Source organism: Sitophilus oryzae, unplaced genomic scaffold (genome assembly GCF_002938485.1).
Source record: "Sitophilus oryzae breed Bouriz unplaced genomic scaffold, Soryzae_2.0 scaffold_177_pilon_pilon, whole genome shotgun sequence".
Classification (NCBI taxonomy): Eukaryota; Metazoa; Arthropoda; class Insecta; order Coleoptera; family Curculionidae; genus Sitophilus; species Sitophilus oryzae.
In genome coordinates, this window is record NW_022146479.1 from 8,287,398 (window position 1) to 8,308,834 (window position 21,437).

The 21,437-nt window shown below is 31.6% G+C and overlaps 1 protein-coding gene across 1 annotated transcript in view; it reads right to left on the reverse strand.

The window, feature by feature from the left end:
• LOC115882260 overlaps positions 1-21,125 on the reverse strand; it is a 141,344-nt gene extending 120,219 nt beyond the window's left edge. Inside the window, 2 exon segments of the mRNA XM_030900202.1 lie at positions 3,476-3,685; positions 20,818-21,125. Of these exon segments, the coding sequence (XP_030756062.1) occupies positions 3,476-3,685; positions 20,818-20,883 (276 nt within the window). The 5' untranslated portion in view covers positions 20,884-21,125.
• Positions 21,126-21,437: the final 312 nt, after the last annotated feature.

Below are 21,437 nucleotides of genomic sequence, written 5' to 3' on the forward strand. Positions count from 1 at the left end.
CACTACTTTCTCACGTAATAAAAGAATATTTTTTTAGTTATTGTTACCGAGTCCCGAAGGTACCGAAAGAACTTGGAAATTATAATTTCGAGTCCCGGTTCTTTGATATCTCAATAGAACCGGGAATTTCCGGTTCTGAACCCTAGTTACCATATTATCAACGAGAAATTACGTTTTTTTACTAAAAACTAAAAAAAATTCTTTCTATTCTACTTCTATTTCTAGGGCTAAAATATACTACCCCTAAAAATATTTGCACTTATTTAAGACTCACCCTGTATAGGGCGATTCACGGTTATGGCACGTTAAAGCGTTTCCGGAACTGGAGCTGTTTTTCGGAACCGGTAATTTCGGTTCCATGGGAACCGGGATTTCCATTTTTTTTTCGGTACTTTCGGTACTAGCAAATTTTTGTTCAATGATGGTGCAGTTCGTTAAACAGCAAGCAAGGCGCAAGGGAGGGATGGTTGTCAAAAGTAAAATCGATAAAAAATTTAGGTTTAAATGAAAATAACATCAAATTATTAAGTAGTTATCAGTCTTGAGAAAATTAACCTGAACACAAACATGATCAAAAATGACTCTCAAAAAAAACGCAAAACACATTTTTTTTAATTATTACTACAACCAATAGCAGCATACAGTAAAGCACTCATTTCTTGTCAATCCTTCTCTGTGCTGGGACGCAACGCTCGAACCTCGCAGGTCGACGGACGGAACTCAACTGAAACGCTCTGCAATCTGCCGATGTTCGATAGATTGTAAAAACTGGCAGAAAATATTTGGGAGAGTGCAACTACTCTTTTCCTTCTACTATGGTGATATTCTACTAATTAAAATACTTTATTCTTAAGTGTACTGTTTAGATTTCCTTCCAAATAGTATATTATTCTTTTATTTATGGTGTCGTGCAAATTCTAATATTACAGAAATAAAGAGATTGTATAATATTGATACTAACAACTTATAACAAAATTGTTGAATAGGTGCTTAAAATGAAATAAACTGAATTGGAAAAATTGTTTCCAAAAACATTCTATTTTTTTAATTTTGACATCCGCATTTTTTTATAAAATATTAAAAACGAAACAGAGGATGTATCTTAATGGATGCAACGAATTTGTACAAAGAAGACCAGTTGTACCGTTTTTCCCATATAAAATGAGTTTAATTATTGTCGCCCGAGTCTAACTAATACGCCAATTAGTTAAAAGCCCCAAGACAAAGTGAGCTCTGTGACAGATTTACTCAACGTTTGCTCACGCGATTAGTATGTTCTTCTAAATGGAACCCGCGACAGAAAAACCTTTTTATTTTTTGTTTGCCTTTGTTAAAAGTGTCACTTTTCCGCTCGAATGTAATTAGACCTTACAAAACGGTTTTGTCATAAACAATATACCTATAATTAAAAAGAAATCCATTAAGCTCGACAGATTGTGAAATTTTAACAGAAACACCAATCAAGTATAAAAAAATCAAAAAGAAATTATGTTAACCTCCATCTCTAACCAATAATAGCAAAAAATAATATAATAAATTGAAAAAATATTCAAATAATAAAAAAAATAATAACAAAATACGTCTATTGAAAAAATTGTTTATTACCGTAAAAATTAAAAAGGTTTTTCAGGGCACATGAATTTTTATCACTTGGAATCACCACCGAAAAAAAGGAAGCGATGTAGCAAACTTTTATTTTTCAAGTTACAGGTAGGATCCAAAGCCGACTGTAAATTTGAGTATAGTCGACGTAGTTCACATCCATATTTCCCTTTAGATAACTCTCGAAAACGCTCTGGTTGCCTGGGTAACTCCTAATTGGGAACTTTTCACCATTTCCCTGTTGTTATTTGAGATGCAGCCGTATATATTTGCCTCCGCATTTCAGTTATATATGTCTCCATTAAACGTATTTGTATCACAGTCCTTATACGGATATATAAATCCTTTTTAGCTTTTGATTTTCATTAATATAATTAATAATTATTTTTGATTATTGTTGAACTTAAATCGCAAAGATTTTTACATTATACCGGGTGCGTCTCAAAACTGGCTCACCCCTATATCTTTTTCATTTTTTTCAGATAAAAAAACTTTGGAATGTTAGTATATGACATAAATTAGAATTGATTGATGTATTTAATTGTTTTTGGTCACTTCCTGTTTCACCGGAAATGACTACAACTTTCGATTTTTAAAGGGCACTCTCGGTAATTTTTTACTTTATTCGATAGAAAATTAGACTCTGAATAGAATGGCATATCACATGTCAACTTTTGACATTTTCTAATATGGTTTATTTGAAATTGTAACATGTGGTTCATAACAACAATTTGACTCGAAATACCAAGTGTGTGGTATCAAATTATTCGTAAAAAAATGATTTTTCAAATATGCTAATGAACCACCCTCGTTCCATTTGAAAAAAATGAGATATGATTAAAAATACGATTAAAAATACGAAAAACATTAGATGATCAAATCTGTTTCCAATAGTCCTTGATTAAAAATTAGTGTTTTTAACAACCATGGCACTCTATATTAATATTTAAAATATGATTTTTTTAAAGCGAAAATCTCAAAAGTTGATATATGATATGTCATTCTATTCAGAGTTTCATTTTCTATCGAATAAAGTAAAAAATACGGAGAATGTTATTTAAAAATCAAAAGTTGTAGTAATTTCCGGTGAAACAGGACGTAACCAAAAACAATTGAATACTTCATTCAATCTTAATTAATGTCATATACTAACATACCAAATCTCGCTTTTTTATCTGAAAAAATTAAAAAGTTATAAGGGTGAGCCACTTTTGAGACGCACCCGGTATATATTTTTATACCAGGTGGTGCATCGGTATTGGAAACATAAGAAATCTCATAAAAATTTTGAACTGTCGAAATATTGGCTCCTCTATTAATTATGCTGCTAAGTCGTAAATAGTGCATTAGTTTGACATTGTCGTATGCAAGGTATGACAACTTATGCATTTGCCTGGTTTTGCATGGTTACATGTCCAGTTTTAATTTAAAAATAGATGCAGTTTTTCTTAAATACTTAAAATCGGCTTGCCTAAAATTGCTAAAAACCTATTTACGATTTCGTTGTAAAATTAACAGGGGAGCCAATATTTAGACAGTTCAAAATTTGCATGCGATTTACTATGTTTCCAGCAACGATGCAACGCCCGGTATGAGAAAGACTTTTTTATATATAAATGAATAAGTACCTATTCTTTTTTTGAGCAACAGCAAACTTGTTTATAGTTTTATTATTCACACAATGATTTTATATTTAGTAGTTCAAGTACCATATGATCAAAAAAAAACGGCGTCTAGTTGGCTTGGAAATGACGATCGATGACATTCCCCATATAATTTTACATATAAAATGACAGCGATATCCATTTCATAGCCATCGATGACGCCGTTTTTTTTGATCATACGGTATATAATAATAATAGTTGGTACTCACCGTGCAAATTTTCGGTGGTTGATATTTACTTCTGTTGAAATTTTCTACAATTGACGGTGAAGGTGGTTGGAGTATTTGAATTTTTTCGTTAACTGCTGATTTCGATATGTCTATACTGTTTGTCAACGCTTGTGAACTATTCTGAGGTGTGGACATTTTCGAAGCAACTGAATTTTCTGGCTTGAAGAACCATGATGCTACTGAGGCCCACTGAAAAAAAAAATCACAATTATACCTAACTAAATAAATAGCTTGTTTTTGTAGAAAATACATTCTAGGCCCAATTATTTTTCTTATATTTATTAAGACTCACCCTGTATACGGTACTTCCCAGCGAAGCTGTCATAATCGTGATAAAAGTAAGTAAAAATAAAATAATAAAAGACAGAAGCAGCCTCTGGATAAAAATATCCTCGATCCAAAAACGGTGCGTGATTCATATGGGTTCTTGAGACCAGATGAAAAACAAGGTGATCATGATGCTAGTGAACTTGTCGATGATGCTTAATATCACCCGATCGAAAGCGTGTGTATTTTCGTATGCTCTTAATGCACACACTCGACATATCGGGATTGTTTTAGTGACATCTGCTCGATGCTCGTGTGCGATAGTGGGTGTGATGGTTTTAATTTCGATCACGACTTAATGTCATTTTTACGCCCCTATGTAATAAATATACATCTCGTGACTCTATACGTAAATTTAGACGGAAAGAAAATAGCAAGAGACGATTGACTTAATTTTTATTATCACTTAGGCGCCCCGGTATTTTTAAACCACTTTCAGATTATGTCAAACATCTGGAGTATTTACGAGATTTATTTATTTTAAAGTTTAATAAAAGAAAAAAAATTGTAAAAATTACACAAAACATTAAATATGAGTAAATAAGAGGGCATCCATAAATTACGTGGGGCGTTTATGAAGATTATTTAACCCCCCTCCCGCCTGGTGAGATGTCAGGAGATTTGTCTGGACCCCCTCCCATTATCTCAAGTGAGATCTTTATTTTATTTTATACCTTTATTTTATTATCTATTATTTATTACTAAATGCGTTAGATTTATTTAAAAAACACAATTGCTTTATTATTTTTATTAAGACTAGAAAGGCTAATATTTGAACGCCTAGAACAGATAATAACTAAAAAAAAATGGATGTAATGAAAAACGAAACTAGATCTGTGTTGATAGGCCAGATAATGGATTCCTGACATAGTCCAAATTCATCCCTCGTTAAATTATCAAGCTTTCCCCCTACACACAAGAGTTCATCGTCTAATAAACCCTTTTTTGGTGGCCATATGCCGGTTTTTTGCCATCTCCAATTACCAAAAAATGCCAATATGTGATTTACAACCCTCCATTTTATTTGTGAAAGTGGATAATTCTTTCTGGAGTAAAAAATATTAGCAGATTAAACATATTTAAATTTTAAAACGAGAAAATGTCAAGGGAGTTAAACTGAGAACGGTGAACAATTTAAAATCTGAGTATCCTGAAGATGAGTTAATTAATAAACGAGAAAACTGTGACCCGGTATTATAAAATATATAGGGATGAGTAAGTATACCATTCGTCAGTTGTTTAACTCAATTATTGATCAAATATGGCGCATTTCCCACCCCACCGGCTCCGTTAACCCTTTTGCGTTGAGGGGATTAATAATTATGTACCAACCCCCATATTAGGTCCTCAACATAACAACCCTATTATATTTATGCTCTGCGAAAATATCACTTTCATTGTTGAGGCCCTTTTTAAGGAATCTATTTGGTTTTGGTCTCTGTCGGTAATACAAAATCGATTTCTTTTCAATTTTCGTTTTTTCAATAACGGTTTAAATATCGAGAGTCATTCTAAATAATTTTATTGTTCTATAATTGGGCCCAGATTCTAAGTCTTTTGTCAAATTTTTACGCGGAATTGCAACTTCCTCACAATAGAAAGTCCTCGTATCTATTGGTGTCGGTTTATATTAAGAACTAAATTACAAAGGAAGTATCAAATCATAAATAAAGTATTCAGGGAACAATTTTCTTCGACATACGCTTTCTTTCGGTTTTTATAGACAATAAATTTACATCGATTCTCAAAGCGTGGAGGAAAAAAAAGGAATCGGTTAGGCTTGTGTTTAAATACACAATATATTATTTAATTACCACATATGAGACAATTAAAGTATGATGTACGGTGTAACGGATATTCCATTAAAAACGTTATAATTACTTTTTAATAAAGCCATTGATGACTGTATCAAAATATAATAACGAATAATTTGCGGCTATTACTGCATGGAATCCGATGATATTTCATTTGTGCCTCGTGAATTATTACTGCAAAATAATGAGGTAAGAACTAGAAAAGAAATAATGCTAGCTTCATAAATCTCAAAATAAATCTAATAAACTAATATAATTATCCTTTTTCATACACATTTTATAATTAACACACATCAATATTTAGAAATGGAATTTAAGTGTAATCACATCGACAAGACAAGGCTACAAAGTAAAAAACGAAAAACACCGTCTACTAAAATTTATTGTTTTTAATATTACTTATTTTTTGATAACTCCAATTGCGAGCTGTAAGTGCACGGTTTACATGTGCACACAGCCAGCTTAATACATCGAATGTCGCTAGATGGTCGCGGAGAACAAAGGATCCGGATGGCAAAGATTTGATCAATTACATCTAAATTCTAATATACCTACGACAGTTTTGTTTAGAAATCCAAACTTTTCATATTAATTTCTAGTCTATTACAAATAAATAGACAGATATAGATAGATAGATAGGTAGAAATAGTATCAAAGAAAACAGAAATATATAAAATATTTTCTTGGAGATAATGAATAGACTTGAAAAATACAAAAAAAATCTATTAACCTGTAAATATCTAGAACTGTATTAAAAAATGAAATACTTACTTAATTTTAAATACTTAGTTTTTCTCCTCATTTAAAAAAATAATCAGTAAAATATAATAAACATAAACAAGTGTTTATCTAATTACACATTCTAAATAATTCGACCATACTCAAAAAAAATTATTCAAAATATATGGCTCTAATTTTACTATGAACTTAAATAAGTAACACTTTTTTTTAATTTTCACAATTGTTTGTTGTTCAAAAAAAAATGAAAATTTGTTGAAAATTGTTGATTAAAATAGTGTATGTTTTAATACACTTGTAAAATGCTCCAATTTCGGGTTTTTAACTTTATGTACAAGGTAATTATAATGTACACCTCTGGATGGGTCTATTTCTTTAGGTTTAGCTAGATTAAACATTTCTTTATGCTTCCACAAAAATAAGAAATAAAAATCATTCCTTATCAAAAATAGATAGACATTTATTTTAAGTTTTAGTATAATACGGAGATACGCCTTTTTGACATATAAAAAAATCTGTCAACAGTCAACATCACCAAAACTGCCATAGTTGCTTGATATACCATTTTCAAAGTTTGCAAATCTAAGTACTTTTTTAAAACCAGTGGACTGTAAGTTGACTGTGAAATTTATCATTTTTGTCTAAGCAGAGGTCCAAGAATTTTACATCCGATAACATCTTAAAAAAAAAGTATTAATGAAAGAATGCAAATGAAGAGTCATTTAATTATTGTCATGGCTAGTCATAGCTGTATTTTTATTTCACTTTAGTATTTCTTGCTTCTTTTGAATAAGAGAGGTTTTTTAGAGAGGTGGAGAATTTCGTTTGTGTTTAAACGAAACGAAATAAAAATCTACTACAAAACCAATTCAATTAGGTTGAAAGCATCTATTTGTTTTTAGGGCAGTTCAACTTAGATGAGTTTACATGCCGCAGCATCCTTTCTACATTATCAGGACTAGTATAAAATTTATCTCGGCGGGATAGTTTCGCCTGAACCGTACACCGGGTTTCCGTTAAATTTACATAACTGTTACTCCCTCGCCGGTTTTTCTAAAACAATTTCTTATCTGCCACCAATCGAATTAATTGAAAAGAAAGTCCGACGCGTCTAGGTTTCTCATCAGAGTGCTCTTTCCGTTTTAACAAACTCTTACAAATAAAGTTAATCAATTACATTGTACTACTGCATTTCTAGTTTTTAAATATCTCAGGAAATTCTCAATCTATTGGACTCCTACACAAAAACATATATTTTATTAGGGAAGAGTAATCTAAACAGTACCGCTTTGAAGAAATTAATAAATTTTCCAAATTTTTTACTGGGTGGTTAAATTGGGTGGTTATGATTATTGTGAATATTTAGTTTGATGTCTCTCGCATCTTTTATATTTATTTTTTTGGTTTTTTATTAGCATCAATTCAACAGAAATGCCAATTTTTCCAAAGCCTTACAAATAGTACGATTGCAGAAGTCGTATGACTAGGCTTTCTATACAGAAAGGTCCACAGACTTCGAGACATAGGAAAAATCAAGTCCATTTAGCGTGTGTCGCAATTTTCACACCTTAAAAAATTAGTGTTTTTATAACTATAGCAACTGCAGCGACTATGAAAAAAGCTGTATGGTTTTCATAGAAAATAAGGGCACCTGTAATTCATTTGAGAATGTTATAAATCGCTAAAAGAGGTTTCAAATTTCTTGGATTTCTATTAATATTAAATAAATTTTATTAAAAATTGAACTAAAATTGTTAGTATCATTAAAAACAATTCAAATTCAGAAATTGTGTCAGTGAAATTCCCTCATTTAAGGTGAATATTAAAGTAAATATAAATACAGCTCATTCTAAGCTCTACTTATCTCTAAGAAAAATTTAAATCATTGGTGCAATTGGGCCTTAATGTCATTTCGAATAATAGTATTAATAATGTACCTTATGATAATAATAAATTTTATATCATAGTGTGTATTAAAACTACTAAAACACTTTTAAATTGATATTATATTAACAACTTTTGTTTTTTTAATCCAAAAAAAAATAAAAGTAACAAATTTTTCAATCAAAATATTTATGGTCCTGAAAAGGACTTTTGTTTTCTCATGTTCGTCAAGGTAGGTAATGGATAAACGGTAAAAAATCAGGATAATGAAATTTAAAAATTACAAAAATTATCCAAAAATGCCTCCCTCTTGCATTAAACAATAACCCAAATTATCATAAAATCTCCTCCTCACATTGGATAACATATCAGGGGTGACAGTGTCAAAGGCATTAAACATATTCTGCCTTAACTGCTCCAAGTTTTGAATTTCTTCATGGCCGTAAATTTTAGATTTTATGTACCCCCATAAAAAGAAATCATTCACCAAGAGGTCAGGTGCAATTAAACGTCAGTCTAAACAAAACTGTCATTTTTGAAAACTTGTCAAAATTTGGACACACGCTAAATGGACTTGATTTTCCTATGTCTCGAAGTCTGTGGACTTTTCTGTATATCGTATCTACCATCTGATATATACAGATTGTTAACTGGACGGTTACTTATTGGGGAACAGAATGGCAACACTGCCTATTCCCTGTCCTTGAGAACGCATGCTCTTATAGGGTTTTCTGCCGACTCGTCCCGTCGCGTCGCGTCGTCTCTCGACGAGCGGGCCGAGGTTGCCATATTTCAACCATAAAGCTCTTGCCGCGAGTAATAAACAAATTAACAACCTGTATATTTATATGTAATATCTATAAACCATAAATTTAGAGTGGTTTAAAAATCTGACATCACACTTTAACTTGTTAATAAATATCATAAACTCATCTTCCAAGACATCATTTTTTAACTAGGGTTGTCAACTTTCAAAATTAAAAATAGAGGACGCGAGTGTAAAAAAACGGGACCGGTGAAAAAATGTTTAATGTCCTCTGGAATAGAGGACGTTTGGCAACCCTATTTTTAACTGTTTTGACGACCACTACTGTCAGTTTACAGGTCATATTGTACCTCAAATCAGGATCTGTGTAAACATTTCTGTACGTAGACCAAATGCTACACCTCCATAATACATTTGTAGCATTTGATATACTACAGTTCTACCGTAAGATTAGTCTAATAAACCTGTACTGTTCAAGCAACACCATTGAAAATAACACACTACATTATTTATTGGTTTAGAAGCAAGGTGATGGGAAATGGAAATTAGAAGAACTATACTGAGAAGATTGTAGGCATGGTATGCCTATAATAAAAACCCCCCTCATATAATATTAGAATGTTTGTATAATATTATAAATAAAAGCAAAGAACCAATTAATATGGCAATTATAACGTTTCATGAATACCAATTAACATCCATAAAGTGTGGATCGTAATTACCAAAAAAAGCAGAACAGTACAGTAATTGTTGATGAATATTTAAAAGGCGAAAACCGTCACTTAACTTGCTTTGATAATAGCCGGGGACGCGATGAAATGGGAGGAGTTAAATGACACAAAATTGTCATTTTATCATTAGGGTTTTATCGGTTTTGTGGATCAAAGTGCGCCCTGCCGTTGGCCCCGCCCACCTTATAGACATCTCTTCGGTTCGGGCTAATGTGCCCTTGTTGATAAGCATCGGGTCCATTAAAGGTACCAGTGCTTATTTTATTAGTGATGGCCCCGCTCATGAATTATTGTCATGCCGCTAATTGATGGCTAAAATATATATCCATCACGCTCCACTTTAACGACACTCGGCCTTCTTTTCTTTCGTGAAATTTCACATCGCTTTTCATTAAGCAGCGCTTATCGAAAGCTTTCTGACAAATTGAATTTTATAATTAATACCTTTTATATCCTGCGACATTGTTGTATTATTACCCTTACGGCAGTTCAGGAACATGAAAATTTCGGCTTATAATTATATTCCATCATAAGCATTTCTTTTGTTACTTACATTTCTATTTTATTCTGAAGTTTATAATAATAAGTATTACAAATAATGTTTATACCTTATTATATATATGTTACCTTTGTGGCGGGTACCTATATTTATTGAAAAAAATTCTGGAGAAAGAACGTTAACAGTTTATAAAGGACGTATCTGCTAAAAACTAAAGTGTTCTTGAATAGTTGTATTTTGAAAGTTTAAATAGTGTTTCTTTATCCCTTTTTGGCTTGGAACACCCTCAAACCAAACAGTCCAGTCCTCCAACTCCGAGTGGATGTCATACCAAGTATCATCCTACCAGTCAATAAAAAGTATTGGAAGACGTGTGCTCAGCAGATAAAAGACCATACCATAACGTGGTACACTGATGCTTCTAAAACCAAAGCAGGAACATGGATAGCAATGGGTACCTACCTATCCCAGCATTCTTCACATCTAGAAATATCAATTCGAAGCACCAAAGGATAGAAGACAATCAGAAAGCAAACGATCTAGCTAGAAGAGGAGTGAACACTTCACTAACTGGAGCAGAACCGTTTTGCTGCAAGAACCTGGAAAACTCCATCCGTTACCTGGAATGGGAATCCTCCAACGGTCTAAGACACTCGAAGAAATTTCTCAGAATTTACGACCGAGAAAAACCACAGATTTTCCTTGATTTAAGTAATATTTGGGGTTTTTTAAACGGATAATGTCTCCTCAACGAACACCTTAGTAAAGTGAAGCTAAGAAACAAGGGCACAGCTTACAGACAAGGGTGAATGTAGATTCTATGGGGAAAGCTTTAAATTCAACGCAGTGATGTTTATATTTTTTTGTGTTTTGCAGATTTTGTTCCCAGTGGCGAAAATAAATAAAAATAATGCTGGGAAAATAATAAAGCCTATTATGTATGGGATATGGGATATATATTTTTTGTTGTAATAATATTAATTTTTCTCCTTGTTAACCTCTCTAATCTAGCAGAATTGCAGCGCTGGTAAAACGCAACGAATAAAAAATATCCATTAAAATAAACAGAACCGTATACAATAAATTAACAAACCATAACCTAATCCAAAATTGCGACATGATTGGCACAGAAGAACTGCTAACTGATAGGACCGTTTGTGTCAAAGATCAATAAATTATTTGCGATAATATTGAATCGATTATCACCGAATAAAAATCAACAATTAAAAACAAGATAGGAGACGATCAAAGCAATTTGTCTTAAAAACCTTCAAGGTCATTTTGCCAATTGATAACTTAATACCAAATATATAATAATTTGACATTTAATTAACGAAATTATTATTAATAATCGCTATGTTACATAAGCACGAAAAATGGAAATAAAAAAATCTATTTTTTGAAGCACTATAAAATGATCGCCGACCTCCTACGCATAAATCTTCCTACCTTATTATGCGCTACTTTTAGGTAGCACTTGTATTCCTTATAACAATGGGCGCTCTCAGCACAGGATAAAAAAGAATGTATTTATTCAAATCGAACACTCCCTGTATGCTAAACACTTAGCAACAGGGCTATAAAATGCAAATTGTTTGTCACTACCACCATACATTTCACATTCATTCACCAAATTTTTAGATTTTTTATATTGTGTTACTTAAAGTGATTTCTGTAATTCCCTTAATCAAATAACAAAATACCAACCACAGAGTATTAAAAATGTATATTTTATAATATTAATAATCAATTTGCAAGATGTTTAGGCATCGACCAAGTTTCATTTACGAATGACGAAATAAAATAAACAATCGTGTATTGTTAGAGCAGATGACAACTGTTAAGGCTAACCGCAGAGCTGTCAAACCGCAAGGAAATAAAAAGGGCAGTGCTTGTTTAGGCCGGACACATGTTCGATAAACAATTAATATGGAAATGTTCGTGACACACTCTGAAAACGGTTCTGGAAAATACTAAGCACATTAAGGACAGTCTTCGGTGGTATAGACAACATACGGCGTGATATGTTGACAAGACAATTGGCCTTTTTTACCAATTCTCTTTAATTCGTCATGCGACCTTTTAGCTCTTGTTTTTTTTGTACCTGGAGCACCTACTAACTAGGTAGACAATGAAATTATTATTTCTTGGACAAACACAGATCGTTTTCTGAGTTTTAGGTTTAAACAGGGATATTTTTCATCGTGTAACTTTAGAAAGAAGTTGTTTTTTTTACGATAATATATACTTAACTTTATTTTGTTATTCGATAAAATTTTAAAATATTTTAGAAGATATCGAACTGATGTGATAATGTGTTAAATTAATAAAAATAAAATTAAAGTAGTTATAAAGACAGATGTATACTAGGGCCGGCATTTCGGGCCTTGGGTGCCGTTTTCGTGTGTACGAAGAGTACGCTCAGTAAAAAAATAACATGTACTGAATAAAGATAGAAGAGCAAGTATTACAGGGTGAGTCTTAAATAAGTGCAAATATTTTTAGGGGTAGTACCTATATTTCGGTCCCAAAAACACGATAATGAGATATTTTCGCGAGAATTTTTTTTGGAAAATTTGGAATTCTTTCAAAAAAAATTTGGAAAATTAATTAATTTAGTTTTTAAAAAAATATAATTTTCTGATAATGCAACATAGGCAGTAGATTAAATTTACAGGAATGAAAATCCAGAAAATATCCAGTTATTTTAGATTTATTTGAAAGACGGTAAAGAGAAAATATGTTTCTTTTATCGAGATCTACCAACGCAACCCTGAAAATATTTCCACTAACTAAAGACTCACCCTGTATAACAAATACTTCGTATTTTTGCTCTCTCCGACTTACTAGATGGCCATAACGATTCACTCCTAGACATGTAAACGCCGACCCAAGGTTTCGCTTGCCAGTATGGTATACAATGGGGTCTCTATTGGCTTGGGGCATTCTCCGCCGGTGCTGCCACCATCGGAGAATACTGTAAACAGCGGACTAAACAAATACACGGATTTAAATAGCGAATACACAAAAATTGTGGTATATAATTTTTCTAAAAATGTTAGGAAGTAAAATGTTATTAAGGTCTAACTTGTATTATAATTTATTATTCAAGCTAATAAAGCTTTTTAGATGAGTTCAACTACGGTAGAGAGTATGGTTTTACGCACCGGTTTTGGGCTAATTGCTAGTGGGGACATAACTGGGGCTATTTAGGCTATACCGAAATTTTTTAAAGATACATAATTATAATTTTAGAAGATGTTTTTAGATGATAAAGGCACGATTTTAATATTATTTCAATGCGGCCAACATGAACGGCAACGGGATTAATTTTCTGGATTTTTTTTCTGTTTTTAACTTTCTTTTTTTTGGGAAAAAAAGTACATGAAAAAATTTAGAGAAATTTGGAAAAAAAAATCCTCATAAACGTTTTTAAAAATAAACTACCCCTAAAAACAATTGCACTTAGTTAAGACTCAACCTGTATATAGCTCTTATTTTCGTCTTTGTAGTTTTTACAAGTAGCTACAGTAATATAATATGACATACTACTAAAATTAATAATTTAGACAAAATTGGGCACAAAGAATAATAAACACATTTTAATAAATGTGAGAAAATCAATCAAATAAACATGTAAACACGTAACAGTTACTTTATCAATCTTAAATGTGAGAAAATCAATCAAATAAACATGTAAACACGTAACAGTTACTTTATCAATCTGCATAAATACTGTATAGTAATTCGTGTAGTATTATATTTATTTGATGTTCTTAATAAAGCAATAAAGATATTTTCGCTGTGAACTGTCTGGTGAAGTCCCCAATTTCGACAGAAACCCGAAACGACTTGGCCAAATAGCTATCAGAAAAACGATATAGATTTTCGTATCGCGTGATTTTGTGAGTAAGTATGACTACATAGCGTGAAGGACCACGTTATATAACGAGGAGCCTATTGCTAATCAAAGCATTATTTGTTTTTTTAACAGTTTCGATATGTGTCGCCCTGCGAGTATGGCCGAAAATCACGCACATGGGTAGCTCGCCATTGGCAGGTCTTACATCAACAGCATTAATATAGCTTTATTATCTGCATTGCTCCCTACATATTTCTCCTCTCGATGTAAATATTCGTGCGTGTAAGAAATATAATTTTGAAATATGGCACTAATAGGCACCTGTGTGCATGCCCAGCGAAAAAAAGAGGATTTAACTCAGCCTGCAAAAATTAAACTTTGATGACAATTTTAATTATTCACGAAGACAAATTAAAAATATGTGTTTTCATAAATATACTGTAAACATTACAATACTTCAAAATCGAGTAAACTGAAAAATAATTAACTTAAAAAATCCTCCAGTTCTCATAACACGAGGACGAGAAAATTAATACTACAAACCATAAATGAGCGTAAATATCAAAAGACGTCGATAATTCAAGTGTAGCCAAAACAGAAGGGCTTTGCATGCCTAGTATCGGATAACCGTAGCTCACATAAAGCAGGTAAAACCAAAACATGCCCCCCATATGAATTACGTGTACAAGAGCATTATTAACATTTCAATGTCGGTAAACTTTTGGCTAAATTTTGACATATCTGCAATGCCCTTATAAAAATCATAAACCAAAGCCATAAAATTCTGAAAAATTCAGAATTTATATAAAATGTGTAGAGAGAGAAATACTTATACAAACTTTAATGGTTTGGGTTTGTAAAAAACCGAGTTTTCTAATCTTGGTGACTTGATCAAAATCAACAATTTTCATGAGGCATGGAAAAAAGTCGAAAAAAATCCCATTTTAGGCTATTTATTTATGACCCTTTTTCAAACGACTGAGAATGATAGTAAATATAAACATAAAATGAAAGAAATTTCAGCATTTCTACAAAATTTTATGTAGATTCTGAATATACAAACCTATAAGATCTTAAATGTTTTGATAGTGTGAGAAAATTGATTTTTTGAACCTTTGAGAGAGAGATTTTGAGCTATTTTTCATGATCGTTAAAACATCCCCTAAATCGAATAATTTACTTTTAGCGCCACAATGGTCTGTATGTTCTTGTTCTACGCCTTTTGATTAGTTAATAACAGTAGTTTCATGAAAATCCGTGACTTGATCAAAATCAAGCAAAGCATTTTCATAACTATGTAATGTATGAAAAAAAATTGTTTATTTTTAGTCAAGGCGCTCAAAAAAATAGTAAACAAAGATAAAATTATGAAAATGACTGTACTTGTATTGATGAGATTCTGCCAGAATGTCACTTGTTTTTGAATGACTGTTGGTGATGGATAAAAATTTGCCTACATGTAATATCGTACTCGTAGGGCTCGTAGGGCCAAAATGGACTATATTCCCTTCTACGTCTTTTTACTGGTTAATGACAATAGTTCAATAGCTTCATTAAAATCGGTGTCTTGATGAAAATCGATAATTTTCAAGAGTTTTAGAAATTCAAAGTTTTAGAAATAATCATGAGCCCCTAAAAATATGAATAATTAGTAAGTATTCTGTGTATAATGTGGTGTAAAGTATACACAAATATTTATTTTTGTATTTCTTTTATATTTCAAATCTGTGCTGCCCTGTATTCGATCCCGCACCTGGCAACTGAACGATCCCTATCCTACCGGAGGCCATATTGGATGTACGTATCCTCCATCGTGTGACCTAAATAAAAAAAGAAGGAAGTTTCCCCATGAAACGAGGCAATGACCAAGCAACGTGGCGGCAATTTTCAATTATTAATCGAAAAGACTGGCCAGACTTATCATTATACATTGTCCATAAGACACTGGGACTTGGTGGTTTTTTTGATTGCCTTGTGCCCTACCGATATCGCGAGCGACGACTAATTTCGAGAGATTGCTTATAATTATGGCGGAAAGGTAAATAAACGCCTTATATAGTTGTTTTAAAAGCAATTTCGGTCCCGAGATATAATTGACAATAAGGATCCTTTGCTGGCGGCTTTATTGGAATAAAAAAGGAACAAAACTAAATTATACCTATTCCCACTAACGACAATAAGAAGGATCTGACAAAAATTGTATATTAAAAAAAACATGAATGAATGTCAATAAAATAAAGCACTCATTAAACACAGGGTATATACAGGGTGTTTCATTAAGCATGTGCCATCTCTCGTGGGGAGATTCCTCAAGATTTATTTTTCATATCAACATAGGTCCGATTCTGCGTTGTTTCGTAGCTACAGGGTGCTAAACTAAATAACCATTCGATTTATTATAATTTTCTTTCAAGTGCTTTTAGTGATTCGAATGAAATTTTGAGGCTATAAGTGCTACATATTTTAATGCTAAAAATGTGTCGATAAATGAATCAGGGACGTACATATGTGCGCCACTGACTTTTTTCTTTTGATATCAAAATGATGTATGCCATTTAATGCTAATTAAAAGTTATCTCTTGATATTTTGTCGAATTCGGCCTCCTTGAAGAGATAAAAACAATTTTATTAATCACAATTAATAAAACTAAAATAAAAATAAAATTAATAAATTATATATTTTACCTAATTTATTATTAAATATTATTACTATTAGTCAAACCTACAACAATTTCAAATAAAAAAATAATGGTATTTCAGATAATTACAAAATAAAATAGTTTTAAAAAGTTTTAACATCCTGTAACTCTAAAACTGTGCATTTCGATACCCACGTTTATAGGAACTTTTTTTCATATTTTTTGATGAGAAATCAATAAGTACTTATTTCAAACTTTCGCAAGTTAATGATATTAAATTTTTTTAAAGGCTGATTAGACTTGGAGCAAGGCAAAATTGCGTTTATCTCGTCAAGGAGGCCGAAATCGATAAAATATCAAGAGACAACTTTTATAATCGGCATTAAACTGCTTACACTATTTCGCTAACAGAAAAAAAAAGTCAGTGGCGTACAGTTTTTTTTAGAAATATATTCCAGTGATAACCCATATGCACGTCCCTGGTGAATATGTGACACTTTTTTAGCTTTAAAATATGTCGCATTTATAGGAAGTTTTACCCTCAAAATTTCATTCAAAACGCTAAAAGCACTTGGAAGAAAATTATAATAAATCGAAAAAATATTAAGACTTTAACGCCCTGTAGCTACGAAACAACGCAGAATCGGACCTATGTTGATATGAAAAATGAATCTTATTTTTACGCGAGGAATCTCCCTACGGGAGATGGCACATGTTTTTTGAAACACCCTGTATATATGAAAACACTTTACTTTTGCACTGGACGCGCGTTTCGCTAACCATGTTAGCATCATCAGCAGATGATTAAAACTTTTGAGTTTTAACGAGCAAAATTTCTGTGGTTTAGTATATTATACTAAATAATATTCTAAAAGAATATCATGTCTAGAAAAATAAGACATTTTGAAAATATTATTAAGTGTTTTTACTATTCGAGGACGAACAGATGAAATTATTTTGAATAGGAGTGTAGCAAAACTGTGATTTGTTGATGAGACGGTTGGATTTGGATAATAGAAGGTCTGTTTAATGCAATAAACGAAACCGGGAAAAAGAAAAGCAGTCGAAAAAAAGAAGAAAGAATGCGAAACGATCAGTTCGACGTTTAAAGGCTGCGTTCAAGCGGATTGTTCGTAATTGCAGGACCCCGTATAAGTTTCTCCACACGCAAGATCCGATTAAATGACAACTAAATCGTTAGCGTGGTATATAATTTATGTGAATAGTCCAAAAGGGTGGTTATTACAGCTGCTCCGGCGGATTCTACCCGTTTTTAAAAAGGCCAGTAATGAAATCGAAAATAATACGCAATCTCTGATTCAATTATCCACAATCACAGTTATCCCACCTTAAATTGTGGAAAATATCGTTTAAGATTGAAATACGGGATCGAAGAACACTTTGTTTCTTATACCATTCAAAAGTATTATGTAAAATTACTTAATTTTAAAAATATATTTAAATGTTTCTGATCAGCAGAGATGTACAAGATACCTCACAAAAAGTATCTGAAATACAAAAAGTTACAAGATACTTCCAGGCAAAGTATTTGAGGTATCAGATACAAGATACTTTTGGAAAAGGTATTTGAAATACTAGATATAAAATATGTATTTTCTATTTTCTCTTGAAAACATTTTTTTCTATTTTTAAGGTTTATTTAGCTTATTACGTTATTAATAATTATGAACAAGAATCGTGTAAATCAGAGGAAATATATTTGAAAAGTTTTATTTGGCCAATTTAGGCTTAAGTAAAACTAGTTCTTCAAACACGACTGTGTCACTTATTTTTCTTCGATGTGGTGTCAAAATCATTCCTTCAAAAGAAAAGACTCGCTCCACGTGGGCAAAACTCGGCAAACAGGTGTTTGTTGTTTTTTTTAATTGTAGGGTACAAATTAAAATCTTTAAGCTGATGTCTTTATGACTTAAATATTGCAGTGTTTCTAACTCACCGGTGCTGCCAGTAAACCACTAGAGTTCACTAAAAACATGTAATAAGATTCGTCTTTTGTCTTTCTTTTTAGGTATTTTCCATTGTTGTTTAAAAGTGTCCAATTTTTGTTTTTCCTACCGATTAATTTTACGTGTTTCAGCCAGGCCATCGAGGACAGATCTTTAATTTTATAGCAAACTAAGTATTTATAAAATATTAAGATAAAAAATGTATCTAAATACAAGAACAAGATGAAATTAAAAAAAGTATTTCAAATATAAAATAAAATACGTATTTTGTATCTTATATCTGTATTTCAAATATATATATATATATCTGATATAAGTCACATCTCTGCCTGATCAGTGATCTTGAACCACTACAAACCTTAAATCTTTATTGCTGTAATAATTTATTATGACATTATTTTCGAATTCTACTGTCAAAACGACATAATTATAAAATATTAAGTACTAATAACTTGTTCGATCTTCCTTAACAAATTATTTAAACAATCACTTCGTCAACGAGGCAATAAACACTGCCGATGGGGTCCCGCGTTTGTTAACAACAGCTATATTATGTAAAATAAGGTGTTTTAATGGATATAAGTAAGAATAAAATTGATTTAAGTGTAATGACGATTTAAAAACAAGCAATAAGGCCCCGGGTGATTTTAGTTAACAGGCGGCAGCCACTTGTGCATATATTAAACCAGAATTTAATGTAAGTTACAAGATGATTTATCTCTGGACGCCATTTAATCAGTCTTTATTTAGGCACGTTTAATGCTAATTCACTTAAATTTATTACCGTTAAAATTGGTGATTATCGCACCGACCCTTTAACTCACATTTATTATTAATATACCACGTCAAATAGATTGGTTTCGTTGAAATTTTGACAAATTTTCAACCCTCAGCATGTGTCATAACATGTCCTATATATAAGATTATAATATCCTTTAAAAGATATTTAAATATATTTATTAACTTCCAAATTAATTTTTACTCATTTACTTCAATAAATTAATTTATAGGTATTTTATAGAAAAAAATATCCAAATAATTGTATGTAATTAAAAACGGACTGGTATTCTAAGTCCATAAAAGTCTCCAAAGTAGTACCTTAGTGGTGCAATATTGCCCGAAATATAAGATACTGTACTCGGTTTTCATATAAACAAGGGCAGTTAACAACATAATATTAAAAAATAGATAATAGAAAATTATAGGAAATTGATAAAAAATAATCATAGTTCTAGTCTTCAAAGTAGTATCTTACTGGTACAATAATGCCTGAAATATGATACAATGTATTTTTGTTTTCATACAAACAAGAGCTGTCAAAAATATAGTATTAAAAAATAGATAATACATTCTAAGAACTTGATAAAAAATGCTAATCATAGTTCTATAAATTATGAAAACTGATAAGAATTTGATAAAAAAAGTTATGATTTCTCTGAATCAATTAAAATTATAATATTTCGTATTAAATCATAAAAACTCATAAAAATGCTAATTATTTATTAAAATATTTTAAATATAACTCCGGAATGCATTAAAAAATATTATTTTAAATCAAAATTTCAAAATCATTTAAAAATAGTTTAATACTTATGATATATTTGTTTTAAGTTTTCTTTATTTTGTTCTCAATAAACTAGTGTATATTTATAATTATTTATGTTTCATTAATAATGAACAGTTATAAACAACAAAAAAATAGTGTATAGTGTTAAATTATAACAAATATTTTAAATCAGATATCTAGCCTTTTATTTTAGGTAGTAATATTAATTAATAGAAAAAATAATAAATTTGTAAGTCATATTTTAAATCTGTGGTGTTTGTTTAAGCTTTAGAATAATAGAAAGAAGTTTAAGTATATTTTTGGCGGTGTTTGTATAGTTTTTCCGACAAATAGACACTTTAACTAAAAGACAGATATCCTGCACAGACAAACAACAACACCGTAGAGGTAAACAGACAGGCCCTGCCGTATACAACAGGAGTAGCGATACCGCAAATAAATAAACAAGAGTTTAAATTTAAAAGATTTATTTTAAGCTGTGGAAATACGTGTATATTTAGAAAAGAAATTTCCCAATATAAACTTACGTTTAAGGCGGGCCGTAACGGCTGGGAAGTGCTCATGCTTTCTGAAATTAGTGTGTCACGGGACATCGAACACTAGAAACACACTAAACAATATATATGAATGGGTGATCTCGACGGGTCTATGTGGACATTGTCGTTGGTGGCGCGAAGTGTCACATGAAGGCGACCAATCGTGGGACAGGCGGAGCTTAGATCAGCCAAGCATTGTTTTCGTCGAGCTTAGTAACGTAGGAACGCATGATTTTAATTGATAAACGGCTGCGAGAGGAGCTGCACGCTGTTCCATGCATTCGGCGCAATGGAAGATCGGGCTACTAACTCATGTGAGCTTCCTTCATAGCGGCCCATTCGACGCCGGCCGAATACTCACGGCTAAAAACGATATTCTTCTCTTTAATTCCGTTTAAACGGACGGCCGCAATTAATGGACAGATTGATTTCATTTTCGCTTGTTTTTCTGTTGCGCTATCTACACACGATCCGTTTCGATTTTTAAATCTGTTTTTACTATGTTTCGTTCCGATAATATTACCAGATCCCTTTACAACATTTAAATATCTGTTAGAAATTCTTAAACATACATTTCTCTTTCTATTATTTTATTATAATCAACCCCTTGC